General features: G+C 38.6%; 1 protein-coding gene across 1 annotated transcript in view; it reads left to right on the forward strand.

Annotated features, from left to right (window-relative positions):
* Positions 1–588: 588 nt before the first annotated feature.
* Vps13 (vacuolar protein sorting 13C) overlaps positions 589–14565 on the forward strand; it is a 108753-nt gene continuing 94776 nt past the window's right edge. Inside the window, exons 1-2 of the mRNA XM_067774277.1 lie at positions 589–752; positions 875–1305. Of these exons, the coding sequence (XP_067630378.1) occupies positions 1206–1305 (100 nt within the window). The 5' untranslated portion in view covers positions 589–752; positions 875–1205. The remainder of the gene's footprint in view (positions 753–874; positions 1306–14565) is intronic.

The following is a 14565-nucleotide window of genomic DNA, read 5'->3' on the forward strand; positions in this document are numbered from 1 at the left end:
GAAATTAAAATGTTTGTTCGTTCGTTAAGAAAAATCGTCAATGACAATTTAAAGAAAAATAATAAAACTTCAAAGGGGTTACGTCATTTGACAGTAACTTTTTTCATAAATTAAAAATACACGGTTGTGGCATTACGGGATGCGTGCACTGAATGCAACCTTGCCAATAACAAAACAGTTAACAGCTGTTATCTGCATTTTCGTTTTCTGCCAGATTCGTGCCTTTTGACATAATTTTTTTGGTCAGATAAAATCATTGTTTACTATAAGTTTGGCAGCTTAAATAGAGGTTATGTTGCGAATAGAGTGGAAGGCAGTGGACTAGGCAGTCGAATGTCATATAATGAAGGAATGGTATTCGGAGTTTTTTCAAGGTTATAAAAAAAATGATAAAAGCTTTAATATAAATAAATCTATAGTTTTAATAACAACAAAAACGCCTTATATATTCTATATACATAAATTCGTAAGGATTATCTCACTTTAAAATTTGAGTTAAATCTAAATTTTTTTCATGAAACTGAGTCGAGAACTGTGCGTGTGAATGTGCGAATTTTCACCCATCAGCTGTTAGTTGCGCTACTTGGTAAAATTTATAATGCATAAAATTTTTCTTACGACGTTGGTGGAAATAATTCGCATTCTCTCTGGTATTGTGTTGATAAAAATTCGGGGAAAAATATGTGGTTTTAAATTATTGACATAAAAGAAAAAATAAAAATTACTAACATTCGCACCACTTGTGGGGAAATGTAAGCTAAGTGTAAACTCAAAGTAGCATTGGGCGATGGCTTAGTGTAGTGAAGCATAAAAAATTCCCATCAATTGTGCTTTGATGATGTCATAAATATATAATAGTTTTTCTTTATATCAGCACATATTTAATGGCAATAAACAAGAAAGTCGTGAAAATCTCCAAAAAGAAGAAAATTTAAAACACATTGGAATCTTTAATCGCCTTATGACCAAGTGCCCTATATTTATCTACGCACATTAAAGAATAAAATCAATAAAATACAGTTTGTTCAGCTGCAATTGATTGTGAAGTGTGCAATTCGCTGATTGAAGTGAATATTACAGTTTTCCTTTTTTTATATTTGAAAATTGTTATCATCCAATTGCTGGTTTTTAAAGCCAAATAGTATACAACTCAGTGAACTTGCCTAGTCAGGCTTCGAAGAAGCGGCAGCCGCTGCGTCTACAATATGGTTTTCGAATCTGTTGTCACCGATGTGCTAAACAAAGTGCTCGGCGATTATGTGGAAAATTTGGATAAAAAGCAGTTAAAAATTGGCATTTGGGGCGGTAAGTAGAACAAATTATCTATTGCTAAAGCTATCTATTTTGTTGTTGTTGGAGCGATAAAGACACTTCCCGAAGGTTTTGGAAATCATTATCGATGTTGATGGTACTTTGCAGGATATATACCCGGCACGCTTCGGTAACGAGTACCATTAAAGTACCAGCCCGACCAACTCGAACGATTTAATATGACCTCGTTGAACCTTCTAGGCCAGAAGCCTAGGAAGCCAATAGAGATACCTTCGCCAATGTCGTGCTAAAGCTGGGTGAAATGAATATGAATTCATATACTTTCGAAAGCATGTTCTTGCGAATAAAAAGATTGAAGAAAAACTTTGAGGTTGCTCAACTTTTTTAATATTTAAAAAATCTGTTTGAATCATTTACCACAATAAAGTATTTTTGCAAGTTCAGGAAATGAAAAACTTTTAATTGCAAAAAGAGTTCTTAAAAATTATTGAAATAAAGCGAAATTGATAACGTTACAGTTAATTATGTTCTAAATTTCTGCATGGAGGAAAAAAATTCGGTAAAGTATTTGTTTGCTTGTGAAATGAATTTATATCGCATCGAATTAGTTACTTCTTGACGATAGACGATAAAATTATCTGAAAGTTGTTGGCAGGGTTAAGACAAATCAAACAACAACAAATTTTTGTTGTAGCAGTGCTTCGCCCCATCCAATAGGTGCGACCGATCACAAATTGTTATCAATATCCTCTAACGGGAGTCCAAGGAAACTTGCTATTTCAACAGGGGTGGACCATAATGTGAGTGGTGTTACAGGCGTTGGTTCCACATTACATTTGAAGAGATGGTTGGTGTCATGTGGGTACAATTTGCAAGCAAGGCATACATTTTGTATGTCGGGGTTAATTCTGGATAGGTAAGAGTTTAATCTGTTACAGTATCCAGATCGAAGTTGAGAAGAGTGACTCGCGTTTCCCTGGGGAGTGTGCGTTTCCGCAAGTTTTGGGTACTGTTCTTTGGGTACTGGATTCACCGAGCATTTGGCAGGCCTGTAGCTTCTTTCAGGCTCTGGATTTTCGTTACAATTGCTGCATGCTCACCAAAATGTAGATCCTGATCAAACGTCACACCCAAGATTTTGGAGTGTTGGACAGTCGGCAGCGTAGTGCCATCGACGTTTTGGCAAGACAGTTAAATTTTGATATTATTATAAAAAATTTTGCAGCGAAAAAAGCAAGTAAAGCCACTCTTTGATATCCGAACATTCTATATTGGATAATTAAAATTTATAATAATCATTAAATTCATCAGAAATGTATGAAAATGTTAGCAAATAACTAGAAAAGATTATTTGAAATAATATGTGGCTGTTAAAAGAGAATTTTATTTCTACGTTACAATAAAATAAAACAAATATTAAATATTCTGGGTTAATTTTATTGTCAGCTCTTAGCCAAAAATCATTTAGTTGATGTGGCAAAAATTTTTTTTGATGTAATCCATCAATAATGATTTATGAATGAAACGTCATTAATTCACGTTAATCAAATGTATTAGTGGATTTTTTATAGGGGGCCGTAATTTTTTTTAGTCCCGGGCCCGGATTTTCTCTCTACGGCCCTGGTTCGAAGACGCCAGAGGGGATTGAAGACAGTCTCCGGACCCAGAGCCAAAATATCAGTACCTCTAAAAGCACATACGAGCAGCTTTCAAGCGGAAGTATTCGCCATATGTTGGTGCGCTAAGCTGAACCTTCAGCGCTGATACTCCAATGAAACAATGGCCATACTCAGTCAGACAGTCAGGCCCCACTAAAGGAAATTGTGGCGTTCGAAATAAAGTCAGCACTGGTCCTTGGGTGCACAACGTAGTACTGTTGCACGTAGTACTGCATGAACCAAGCAACAGATCTCGCATTAAAGACAACAACAAAAAGTAAAACTTCTGCTCTGACGTCACGCTTTTGAAATATGTTTCAAATGAAGTGAAATGTAATAAAAGGGAAGGGCAAAAAAAAACAAAGAAAATAGTTTGAATTCAACTTTTATTGATATTTTTTGAAATTTCTATAGGAAAAACTAAATTCAAATAATTAATTTATGTGAGACATTAGCCATGGATTTTAGAAACCGCGCCGAAAAATTGTCAGTGGTTAGTGTTCATTCCTATACATTACTAAGGCGCAATTAAATACATAAGTTACTTTCTGCCAGCGTTTGGGGGAATGATAAAGAGCCATTGTTTTCAAGGCAATTGGCCAGCCGCCTGACTTAAGTGAAACTCAACGGAGAAGGTTGCAGGCCTGTTAGAATACTGCGAACATACCTGCGGAGGAATGTCGCCTTATGACTCCTTAACATCATTCACATAGTGACGCTAAAGGTGCTCACTGCCAAAGAGTGTATTAATCTGCGAAAAACGAAGACATCCCAGCAAATAACATACAATGATTTACACAATTCTACATTCATGTGAAAGAAAAACCACGAGGAGTCTAATCCACACAGTGTCCTTTTTTATTCCCCCACTGTGAGCTCCATAATTCAAACTGCTTAAAAATATATTTTTGATATCGACACAAAAGGGGGGCGGATGCGGAGATATCCCGATGTCTGATATCAAGATAGACGTGTATGTTCCAAATGGTCGACATTTGGGGCGTCCATATTGTAAATAAGGTCGCGGAGGATTTAATCGGTGATAATGCCAGGTTTTGCGAGGCGAAAAAACTGGAGAGATCAGGGAGTCCTAAATTTTATAGGTGCAGATGAAATTCAGAAAAGTGTTTACAAACATAAGATCATTGATAAATCATGATTATTTCATGCATGCATAAAACAATTTTCACTTGTTGTGTAGCGATAAAGACACTCCTCGAAGGCCTTGGGAAGTGTTATCGATGTTGATGGTCCTTTGCCGGATGGAGATCCGGTACGTTCCGGTAACAAGCACCATAACGGTACTAGCACGATCATCTCGAGAACGATTTGGTATGACTACATGAAACCTTCTAGGCCATTCCGCCCTCCCACCCCCTCATCCATCAGGAGTTCGGGGTCGCCAGAGCCTCGGCTGTTAATGAACGAGGATTCGCCACGGGTAGGAGAGGTTGACAATTGGATCGGAGAAGCAATCTATTGCGCTGGCATCCCCTTGAGAGGGGTTGCGCTACACAACCCCTTGAATCAATGTGTTATTTTAGTTGCCTCTTACGATAGGCATATCTACCGCGGGTGTATTCTAAGCCCCCTAAATCCCTGGGTGGCATTTTTCAATTGGGTACTAATGATTCATTCATAGTTTTTGTAAGAACAAATACATATGTATGTATTCAATTAAAAAATATGACTCTTACATACTTTCTTATGTATTTAGCGTACATCCATACCACCTGTATGCATACAATTTATTTCAACTGGGTGTATGAAGATGTAAAGGTCGCGGCACAATGAAATTTTTCATATAGATGCGTTTAACACAAACTATCAACGAAGATGTTGCGTTTAAGGAACATCAGACTTGACAAATGAAGTTTATTTCGCCTTGCCCATTTACATACAAAATTTTGCGAAGCATTGCTCCCTATACAACAAAAATACTTGCTCACATATTGTAACGAATTTTGTGCAATTCCTCTTATTTGCAACCTTCTACCAACGTTCTTATCGCTAAACTGTTGAATAAATAACTCCAATATTTAATAATGCAAAATGGCCTTTATTAAAGTACTTCACAATAACACTGATACTCACAACCAATAGCTTGCTTAAATGAAACTGAGCGTCGCGCCTCTGCTGTTGCTGCCTTTTATACTCTGAGGTTTCCTTGTTGCATCTTCTAGGCGCTTCCAGAATTTACTTAGTTACTACTATATAATTATAACTACAGATGCACGTGTATAGCTCTCATATGCGCGTGTATTTGTGAGCAACACTTCCACAATTATAACTGCATACTTTTGGGAGCATCTCAGATAAGATATCTGCATGTGTTTGTGCGTTGCTTCTCCGCTGCGTGTACGTACATATGTGTAGACATAATAATTGAATTATTGATGTGCATAAACGTCACAGCTTAGCATCGGCTTAGAGATGACAGTACCCCTTAGCTTATTTAATAATTTGGGAAAAATTTAAACAACGTGACATCATGACGGACAAGGCAACAGCTGTTTCGATTATACCTTGTAAATCTCTTCAAAGCCTTTTCTCCCGGGAGTGGGAGTCGAACCCGCACTCCTACGATAGTTGAAATGGTTACAAACGCATTCAGCTACGTCATGCCTTAGTTGTTGTAAAGTTTTTCCCAATTGCCTCCTTTTGCATATTTTAATCTTTTACACATTGCATGCCCTTAGTGTTGCTAATATTCGTAACAATATTTTGTGTCGTATTCATATGTTATATTGTAGTTTTTAATCGCGATAATTGTTAGAAATGTTACCAACGAGTGGGAAAAATAATTTCACATGCAAAGTGTGCCAGCACGCTTAGCCAAAGCAAATGTCAAATTCTACACGTGCGTAAAGCTGACAGACCCAAGTGCTCAAGAAGAGGTTTTAGTTGTTTGAGAATTAAGTGCATTTTAGGTTCTATTTAGGGCCACACAAGATAATTTAGGTGCTCATTTGGTTTTCGAGATATTCGCAAAGAAGTGTGGCTCTGCTAGGTAAACGTCAAGCTAGCAGACCCACAACTTAAATTTCATTTTATTTTAAATAAAAAATATATCAAAATTAGGAGCTATTTAGGTGCTTTTTAGGGCCACAAAATATAATTTAGGTTTTCATTTAGTTTTCGAGATATTCGCAAAAAAGTGTGGGTCTGCTAAGTTAACGGCAAGCTAGCAGACCCACAACTTAAATTTCATTTTATTTTAAATAAAAAATATATCAAAATTAGGAGCTATTTAGGTGCTTTTTAGGGCCACAAAAGATAATTTAGGTTTTCATTTAGTTTTCGAGATATTCGCAAAAAAGTGTGGGTCTGCTAGGTTAACGTCAAGCTAGCAGACCCACAACTTAAATTTCATTTTATTTTAAATAAAAAATATATCAAAATTAGGAGCTATTTAGGTGCTTTTTAGGGCCACAAAAGATAATTTAGGTTTTCATTTCGTTTTGGAGATATTCGCAAAAAGGTGTGGGTCTGCTAGGTTAACGTCAAGCTAGCAGACTCACAATTTAAATTTCATTTAAAAAAAAAAATATATATATCAAAATTAGGAGCTATTTAGGTGCTTTTTAGGGCCACAAAATATAATTTAGGTTTTCATTTCGTTTTCGAGATAATCGCAAAAAAGTGTGGGTCTGCTAGGTTAACGTTAAGCTAGCACAACTTAAATTTCATTTTATTTTAAATAAAAAATATATCAAAATAAGGAGCTATTTAAGTGCTTGGCGTTAAGCTAGCAGACCCACACTTTTTTGCGAATAACTCGAAAACGAAATGAAAACCTAAACTATCTTTTGATGTGCGTGTCTATTGGCTCTCCGTCTATCTTTGTCGACCGTAGGATGCATTATATATTGTCGGCAGAAAGCGCTCGCGCATTTTTTCGCATCCGACAGCACTTTGTCGCCAAAGGCGCTGGAAACTTTGTCTTTGTGCTTAGTCGGATTTGATAGGGACTTTACGCTGGACCAAAGTTTACCCACACCGGTAGAGAGGTTACAACCTCTTAGGTGCTCCTCCCATTTCGCCCGCTTGTGTTCGTCCACAAGCAATCTGATGCGTTGGTTTATATCCCTTATTTGGGGGTCGCCTGGATCAAGCTGTCTTATAAGGTCACGTTCTCTCGCTTAGTTTGTAAGTTTGCGGCCTCCGCCGGGAAGTAGGGCCGTTTTTCGGGAATTCTCCCGGCGGGAATGAAACGTGCCGAGGCGGATTCAATGACCTTAGGAAGGCACGCTCCCCTTGGCGGGCATCAGTCGGGATAGGGAGGGCAGCAAAGCGGTTGTCTGTAAAAGATTTATATACTTCCCACTTTCCTTTTTTGAAGTTTATGAAACGGCGTTTTTCGGTGACGATGAAGTCGGCGGTACGCTCGAGCGAAATAAGTATGGGCAGGTGGTCGGATGCCAATGTTACCATCGGCTGCCAGTTGACGCAGTTTACGAGTTCTGCGCTGACGATCGAGATATCTGGCGAACTGTGACAGCTTCCTACCATACGTGTGGGGGCGACTCCGTTTATTGTGCAGAACGTCGTTTCTTCTATTTGATCCGCCAACATCTCACCCCTACTGTCCGCCCGCAAGTTTGAATGCCATAGATCATGATGGGCATTGAAATCGCCTAAGATAATGCGATTGTTGCCAGTGAGTAAGGCTCTGATATTAGGGCGGTATCCACTGGGGCAACAGGTGGCAGGAGGGATGTAGATGTTGATGATTTCTAGGTTTGCATCGCCTGACCGGACAGATAGGCCTTGACGTTCTAAGACATTGTCCCTGCGGTCGATGCCAGGATCAAATATATAATATTGCACAGAGTGGTGTATGATAAACGCGAGGCCGCCTCCATTTCCGCTCTCGCGGTCTTTCCTGTGGACATTATACCCAGAGCAGGTCTGCAATGCAGATCTTGCTGTGAGTTTAGTCTCTTGAATCGCAGCAATGCGGATGTTATGCCGCTTCATGAAATCGACTATCTCCGCAATCTTCCCAGTTAGTCCATTACAGTTTATCTGCAGAATTCCGAAGTGCATAAGGGGAGACGCCGCCACTCTGGGGGTAACTGACGGGTGACTACGCCTGGGTTGTGGAAGGCCAGGACACAATTGCTGTTGTGGCCCCTGGGGGACCAGCCCTGGGCAAGCATTGGGGTACCTGATGACTTGGGTTTGCGACCTGGCAACATGGCGCGATGAAACCCGTCGGGGGGTTGCCGTCACGGAGACCAGAACATCTAGGAAAGTGGCACCACCCAAGGCAGGAGCTGCATTGGGCGGATGTCGCAAACCTATATATTCTGTGCTGGCAAACGGTGCAAACGGAGGTAGGGAATAAGAGTCTGTTTCCCTGACCTGCACGATTGCTGCCAGAAAAGAGGGGGGGGGGGGGGGGGGGAGGAGACGGGGGCAGGGGCTGATGCTCAGCATTGCTACCGACTCTACTACAAAGTAGTAGTTATGAGTGGTAGCAGCTGTTTGAGTTGTTGGCGCCGTGGGGCGCGAGCAGCAGCGGGTACTTGTTGTGGCTTGCTGAGCAGCGGGGCTGCTGGGTGGTAGTGGCGGGGGGGGGGGGGGGGCGCTTAGGCGTAGACTACGGGACGCCCTTGGGCGTGAACAGCAAGGAGCCATAAAAGATTTATAAAAGTTATGTGGACGTCGGGTTTTGGGATCAAGCCCAGAACAACCTGTCCGATGCAACCATCCCTTGCACGAGACACACTGAACAGACTATGACCGTCCTAAAAAGATCATTTTCCGGCAGATGCAGCAAAACCATTTCTCAGGACCGGGGTCAGGAGACGGACCCGGATTGGATTCGATGCCTTCCCGCAGTAAGAGAATATGGAGCAGTCCTGCTGCAAGGAGCTGCTGGGAGGATGACAATTTGTGGGAGGGACGCAACAAATTAAATGGGGTCACACTGAAATGACAGTTCTTGGTCGGGAAAAATCCCGAGTCCCTCCGGTACATAGAACCGACTGCCTTGGGAAGCGATGAAAAACTGCTTACGTGACGGGGCTTTAAGTATATAACAGTAATAAGATTTCAGTATATTCAGGATGTTTGCCTAACTACTGCCGAGGGGCGACGCAGACTCATAAGCCGTACACCTGCGGTATGGTAGGCAAGCACACCACACCCGTGCCACAAAAGCTTCAGCGAGATATGTTATTGCTAGATATTTTTATTTACCTTTTGCACGCAATTTTCAAATTATTAAGTCATCAATTTTTATCTTCGCTTCCCCAAATGTCACGTTTAATATTGTCTGCGAGTCGCTTTGGCTGTTACAGTGACCTTAGCCTTCAAAATATAGCTACGAAGTTGCACACCACGTCCAAAATCCTTTATTTAACTAGTACCAACCGAAAAATTTTAACCTTATATAAGGTTTATTTATTAAAGCAAGAGGCCTGTAACCTGTGAGAAGTATCGGTTGTATGGAATATTCCTTATAACGGGAGTGTATTCTTCGTTCACAGCTCCAAAAATAGCAAACAGGTGTACAAGGTTTGAACTCCCTTTGACCCCTCAATAGGTGTTATTTATGTGTATGACGGATTCATTGGCGTGCTTTACTACGAGATAGCCAATATCGCCTAGGCGGTTTAGCTGCAATTAATGATGATGCGAAGGATGTTGCATAGAAGGGATTCAAGGGGTTGATAAGCGCAATACAAAGCTTTATAGCTTTAAAGCTTTCGCAACCCAATTGTCAACCTCACCTACGCGAGGGGAATCCTGTTACAAATATGAGTGTATCATACACATATTTAGCAGGCGAGGCTCTGGCGACCCCAAGTTCCTCATGGAAGGGCGGTATACCTTACTGGTGCTTTGTTACCAGATCGTACCGGATCTATATCCGGAAAAGGACCATCAACATCGATAACACTTCCCAAAGCTTCGGGGGGTGTCTTTATCGTTAATACAACAACAATAACTGCAGCTCTTTTAAAATTTCAGTCATGTGCGATGCCTTTTAAGCAAATGTAAGTTAGGTTATGTTGAACTGGTCGGAAAAATAGTGCCGTGGAGGCTTCCCTCGCTATCTCTTCCACGTGTATGTACATCAAACAAGGACCCCATAATAATATATGATAATTGGCGTAAATATACAATGAGAGAGTGGGGTGGTAGGCCCACTTGCATCCTACCGTCCTCTTGCATGTATACAGTGTCGTGGAGGCTTTCCTCGCTCTCTCTTCCACATGGAGTTTCTATGACAACTTGCTATTTAGTATAACTCCTAGATATTTTTTGTTATATTTTTCTTAGGCTAAGTCAAATTAGGGACCTCCAGATGCCCCGGCATGTACATCCCGGAGAGCCTGATCCATTAGAGAGCTCACTGTTGTTGGGCATATGCCCTTTATGATGACTGAAACGTCATCTATATATCCTTAAGTTTGACTGATCCTCCGTTGAACCGCTTAAGAAATTGGTTGATGACCAGCGTTCACAGCATTTGTGATAAAACCCCACCCTGACGTGTTCCTCTCTGTACAGGTTTTGTTGCTTCAAATCAAATATGTATAGGTAATAAGGTGCAAATTTTTTGGTGGGTATGTATAACCATATACAAAATCTCTTCATGCGTGAGTTCTGTTAGCCTAAATTCCCCATTTTTCAAACGCTTTCACTATGTTTCTTGCTATAAGATTACATACACCTTATCGTTCGATTGGGCTATGACTAATGGGTGCTTGTAGAAATACACTCCACATGGCCACACTAGGGCGGTTCTTATAAATAACTTTTGCAGTCTCACCCCTTCAAACGGTAATACCACGGTTGCACAGTGGTCCAAGTTTCAATATATGGAGCTTCATAGACTAATCTGAAATTGTGCAACAAGCAAGCAACTGTTTCCAATCGGGAACAACATTAAATTTGAAATACTTGATTTTTGTATCACAGTTCGAATGGAAGGAAAAAGGCGTATATTCGGTGTATAAGGACCACCCTAGTATACATATCGCTCATTTACTTTAATAGTGTCATAACTCAAAAAGCACGACTTTTGAGTTAATAACATATAAACGTATCCAATATCATGATCTACGTTGTATAAAAAAATCTTTGTGATCAGCTAAAAATCACACGTGCTATAAAAATGAAAATATGCCTTTATATGCGCAACATATGGCAGTTAAAATCTTTGAATTGCTCTCCTGGAAAATTGCGTTTTTTGAGTCATGACACTATTGAAGTAAATGAGCGATATGTATCATAACTGATTTGTTGATTTTATTTAGTACCACCATCCAATTGGGTGGGTGATTGTTATGACTAGCGTTCGTTCAGAAACCCCATTCTTTGTCTGTAATATATCTGCATTATGCTCATTTGCAGATATATGTACATACTTATGAATATTTCCTTTGAATCGTCAAGTCAAAAAAGTAAATTTTTTTTTAATTGTTGCCACAAAAATGATGATGAAAAAATAAAACGCACAGAACTCAGCAGCTTTTACCAAGAATATCAATTTTCTTAATATATCGACTGTTAAATGTAATATCAGCCTATGTCGGCTGTCGAGTAAAGTAACTTCCCACTCAGCAAAGACTTCAAGTTTGGAACATATGCCAGATATCAGTAATGATGTGACATGATCATAAAAAAATTCCGTTGGTAACGCACAGATGGACTGAAATTTATCCGATAAAATTTTGTGTAACCAAGAAACTAAATACTTTCAGCTTAGAAGGTGGAAAGATATTTAGCAAATTATAAATGAATTTGTAATGTCTCAGTATTATGGTGTTCAGAGTTAAGGGGCAATTAAGTGACAAGTAAAGAAAAGTAAGTAGAGGAAAGTTTCGCAGTTTGAATTTTTGTAAAATTTAAAAATAAAAGGAAAATACACAATTTTTAAACACTACCTTTGTCTTGATATATTTTAATTTTAAAATTTTAATAATAGCCATCATACAAAATTATCTTTGTTGCGATCTTTCTAATCAAGATTTAATTAAAGTATTTACTTATTTACCTAAGTCTGTAATGTACGCCTATCACGAAGAAAATGTCTCCACTCCAAACTTCCGAAACGCAGGAAATGCCCATATAAGTGTGTATATGCAGTTATCGCTGTATAAAGTACATCACCATATGTACATATTGTGACGAATATTCACATCATTAAATAAATGCACAACAACAAAAACCTTAGAGCGAGCTACATAAACACATTAGTCATCATGTACACACATACATGCAGGCGGCAGAGAGATGCTCACAAACGCATGTCACCATCAGCCGAAGTGGTACTCACATATACACACGCATATGGTTACACACTACAAATACGCGCGCGTATGGCTGGTGACCAGGTAGAGAATTCTAGAAGAAGAAACGTCTAGACATTTGGGAAGAGAGTATAAAAGCAGCACAAGCTGAGTAGTCAGAATCAGTTTTGATTTAAGCACGCTATTGGTTGTGAAGTTAAGTGTTATTGTGAAGTGCTTTCAAAGTAGTCTAATAAAGACCATTTTGCATTATTGAATATTGAGTTATTTATTCAAAAGTTTAGCGATTCGAACGTTAGCAGAAGGTTGCAAATAGGCGGAATTTCACTAAATTCGTTACATTATGTTTTTATAGTTTTTATATTTATACTCAAGGCGCTTTGCACACAGAGTATATTAAATTTGATTGGATAACGGTTGGTTGTACAGGTATAAAGGAATCGAGATAAATATAGACTTCCATACATCAAAATCATCAGTATCGAAAAAAAATTTGATTGAGCCATGTCCGTCCGTCCGTCCGCCTGTCCGTTAACACGATAACTTGAGTAAATATTGAGATATCCTCACCAAATTTGGTACACTAGCTTATCTGGACCCAGAATAGATTGGTATTGAGCGAAATCGGATGATAGCCACGGACACTTTATATATATATATAATTTTGGAAAACAAAAAACCTGATTATTTAGTAAATAATACACCTAGAATGTTGAAATTTGACGTATGGACTGATATTGAGACTCTTGATAAAAATTAAAATAAATTTTTAAATGGGCGTGGCGCCGCCCACTTGTGATAAAGTCAATTTTACAAATATTATTAATCATAAATCAAAAATCGTTAAACCTATCGTAACAAAATTCGGCAGAGAGGTTGCCTTTACTATAAGGAATGCTTTGAAGAAAAATTAACGAATTCGGTTAAGGACCGCGCCCACTTTTATATAAAAGATATTTAAAAGGGTCGTGGACGAATAAAATAAGCTATATCTTTGCAAAAAAGAGCTTAATATCAAAGGGTATTTCATTTTCCAAGTGGATTTATAACAATAAATATGAAAAACTTCAAATTTAAAAAAATGGGCGCGGCACCGCCCCTTTTATGACTAAGCAATTTCCTAAGTTTCGGCAGCCATAACTCGAAGATAAATTAGTTCAGATTAGAACCATATGTATATGTATTATTGCGCAGCCTTGTAACACTATTAAGCACACAAAACAAACAACAACAGCATTTCAAGTGTAAAGCTGGGTATGTAATGTCCGGTTTCACCCGAACTTAGACTTCCTTACTTGTTTGTTCTATATTAAAAAACAGGCAACGCCTTTACGGGTTATTTCGTTGCTTTGGGAAATTTGTTAACGGCTTGCAACGCAAAAGCGTTACACTTTTACTCTGCAAAAAATGACAGTGTGTGTGTGTAACCTTGCTAAACCAGCTTATCGTGAAAATTATTTTTGTCACTTCACAAATTTTAGAGAAGAAAATTGAAATGGAGGCAATAATTGCTAATAAATTTTTAAATTTGTATTATTTATTAACACAGTGCGCTTGTGAGAATCAGCTGATACACGAAGGTCCTGGGTTCAAGTCCCGGGAAAAGCAACATTAAACATTCAGAAAAACATTTTTTTCAATTAGTGGGGTTGGCTCTCGGAAGTGGTTTGGCAAACACTCCAAGTGCATTTCTGCCATGTAAACCTTTTCATACGGCATAAAATATGTACATAGGTCTCTTCCCGCCAATTTGTAGAAAAAACTAAAAATGAAGACAACAAAAATTGGAAGAGAAGCTCGGCCCAAATCTCCTGGAAGGAAAAACCCGCCAAATATTTTTAATTTTTATTTTAATTTTATTTTTATATTATTATTTTATTGTGCTCAAAAATAAAGTTTTACTCGAAAAAGCGGTTGATGAAGTTGGTTAAAGTTTTTGTGATTAAGTATTTAATCATAAATTCAAGGTTTAAACCTAAAAAAGCCGATTAAGTACTGCATGATTTCATATTTTTTAAGATATTATGCTTACTTGCTTGTCACATGTCATGTGTATTTATATATGGACATAAATATTAGCAGGGACTGTCTACCCTTAAAAAATTGATTTCTTTGTAAGAAAATTATAATTTTTGTATCACTTCACGTTTTCATTGAACCGACTGCCGAGTCTTATGTTGTACGTATTTGCATATTTTTTGGCGGGTAATTGTGTTATTTCTATTTCGTCTTCGCAGTTCCATGTCATTTTATATGTGAGCATCTTGAAGCTAATTTAATTTTTCTTTCAAGCACTCTAAAACTTATAGCATACCGCCAATTAACCTATGACAGCATCATGAAAACATTCGACTAAAAAACTGTTA

This window comes from Eurosta solidaginis, chromosome 3, assembly GCF_040869045.1.
Source record: "Eurosta solidaginis isolate ZX-2024a chromosome 3, ASM4086904v1, whole genome shotgun sequence".
In the NCBI taxonomy this organism is placed as follows: domain Eukaryota; kingdom Metazoa; phylum Arthropoda; class Insecta; order Diptera; family Tephritidae; genus Eurosta; species Eurosta solidaginis.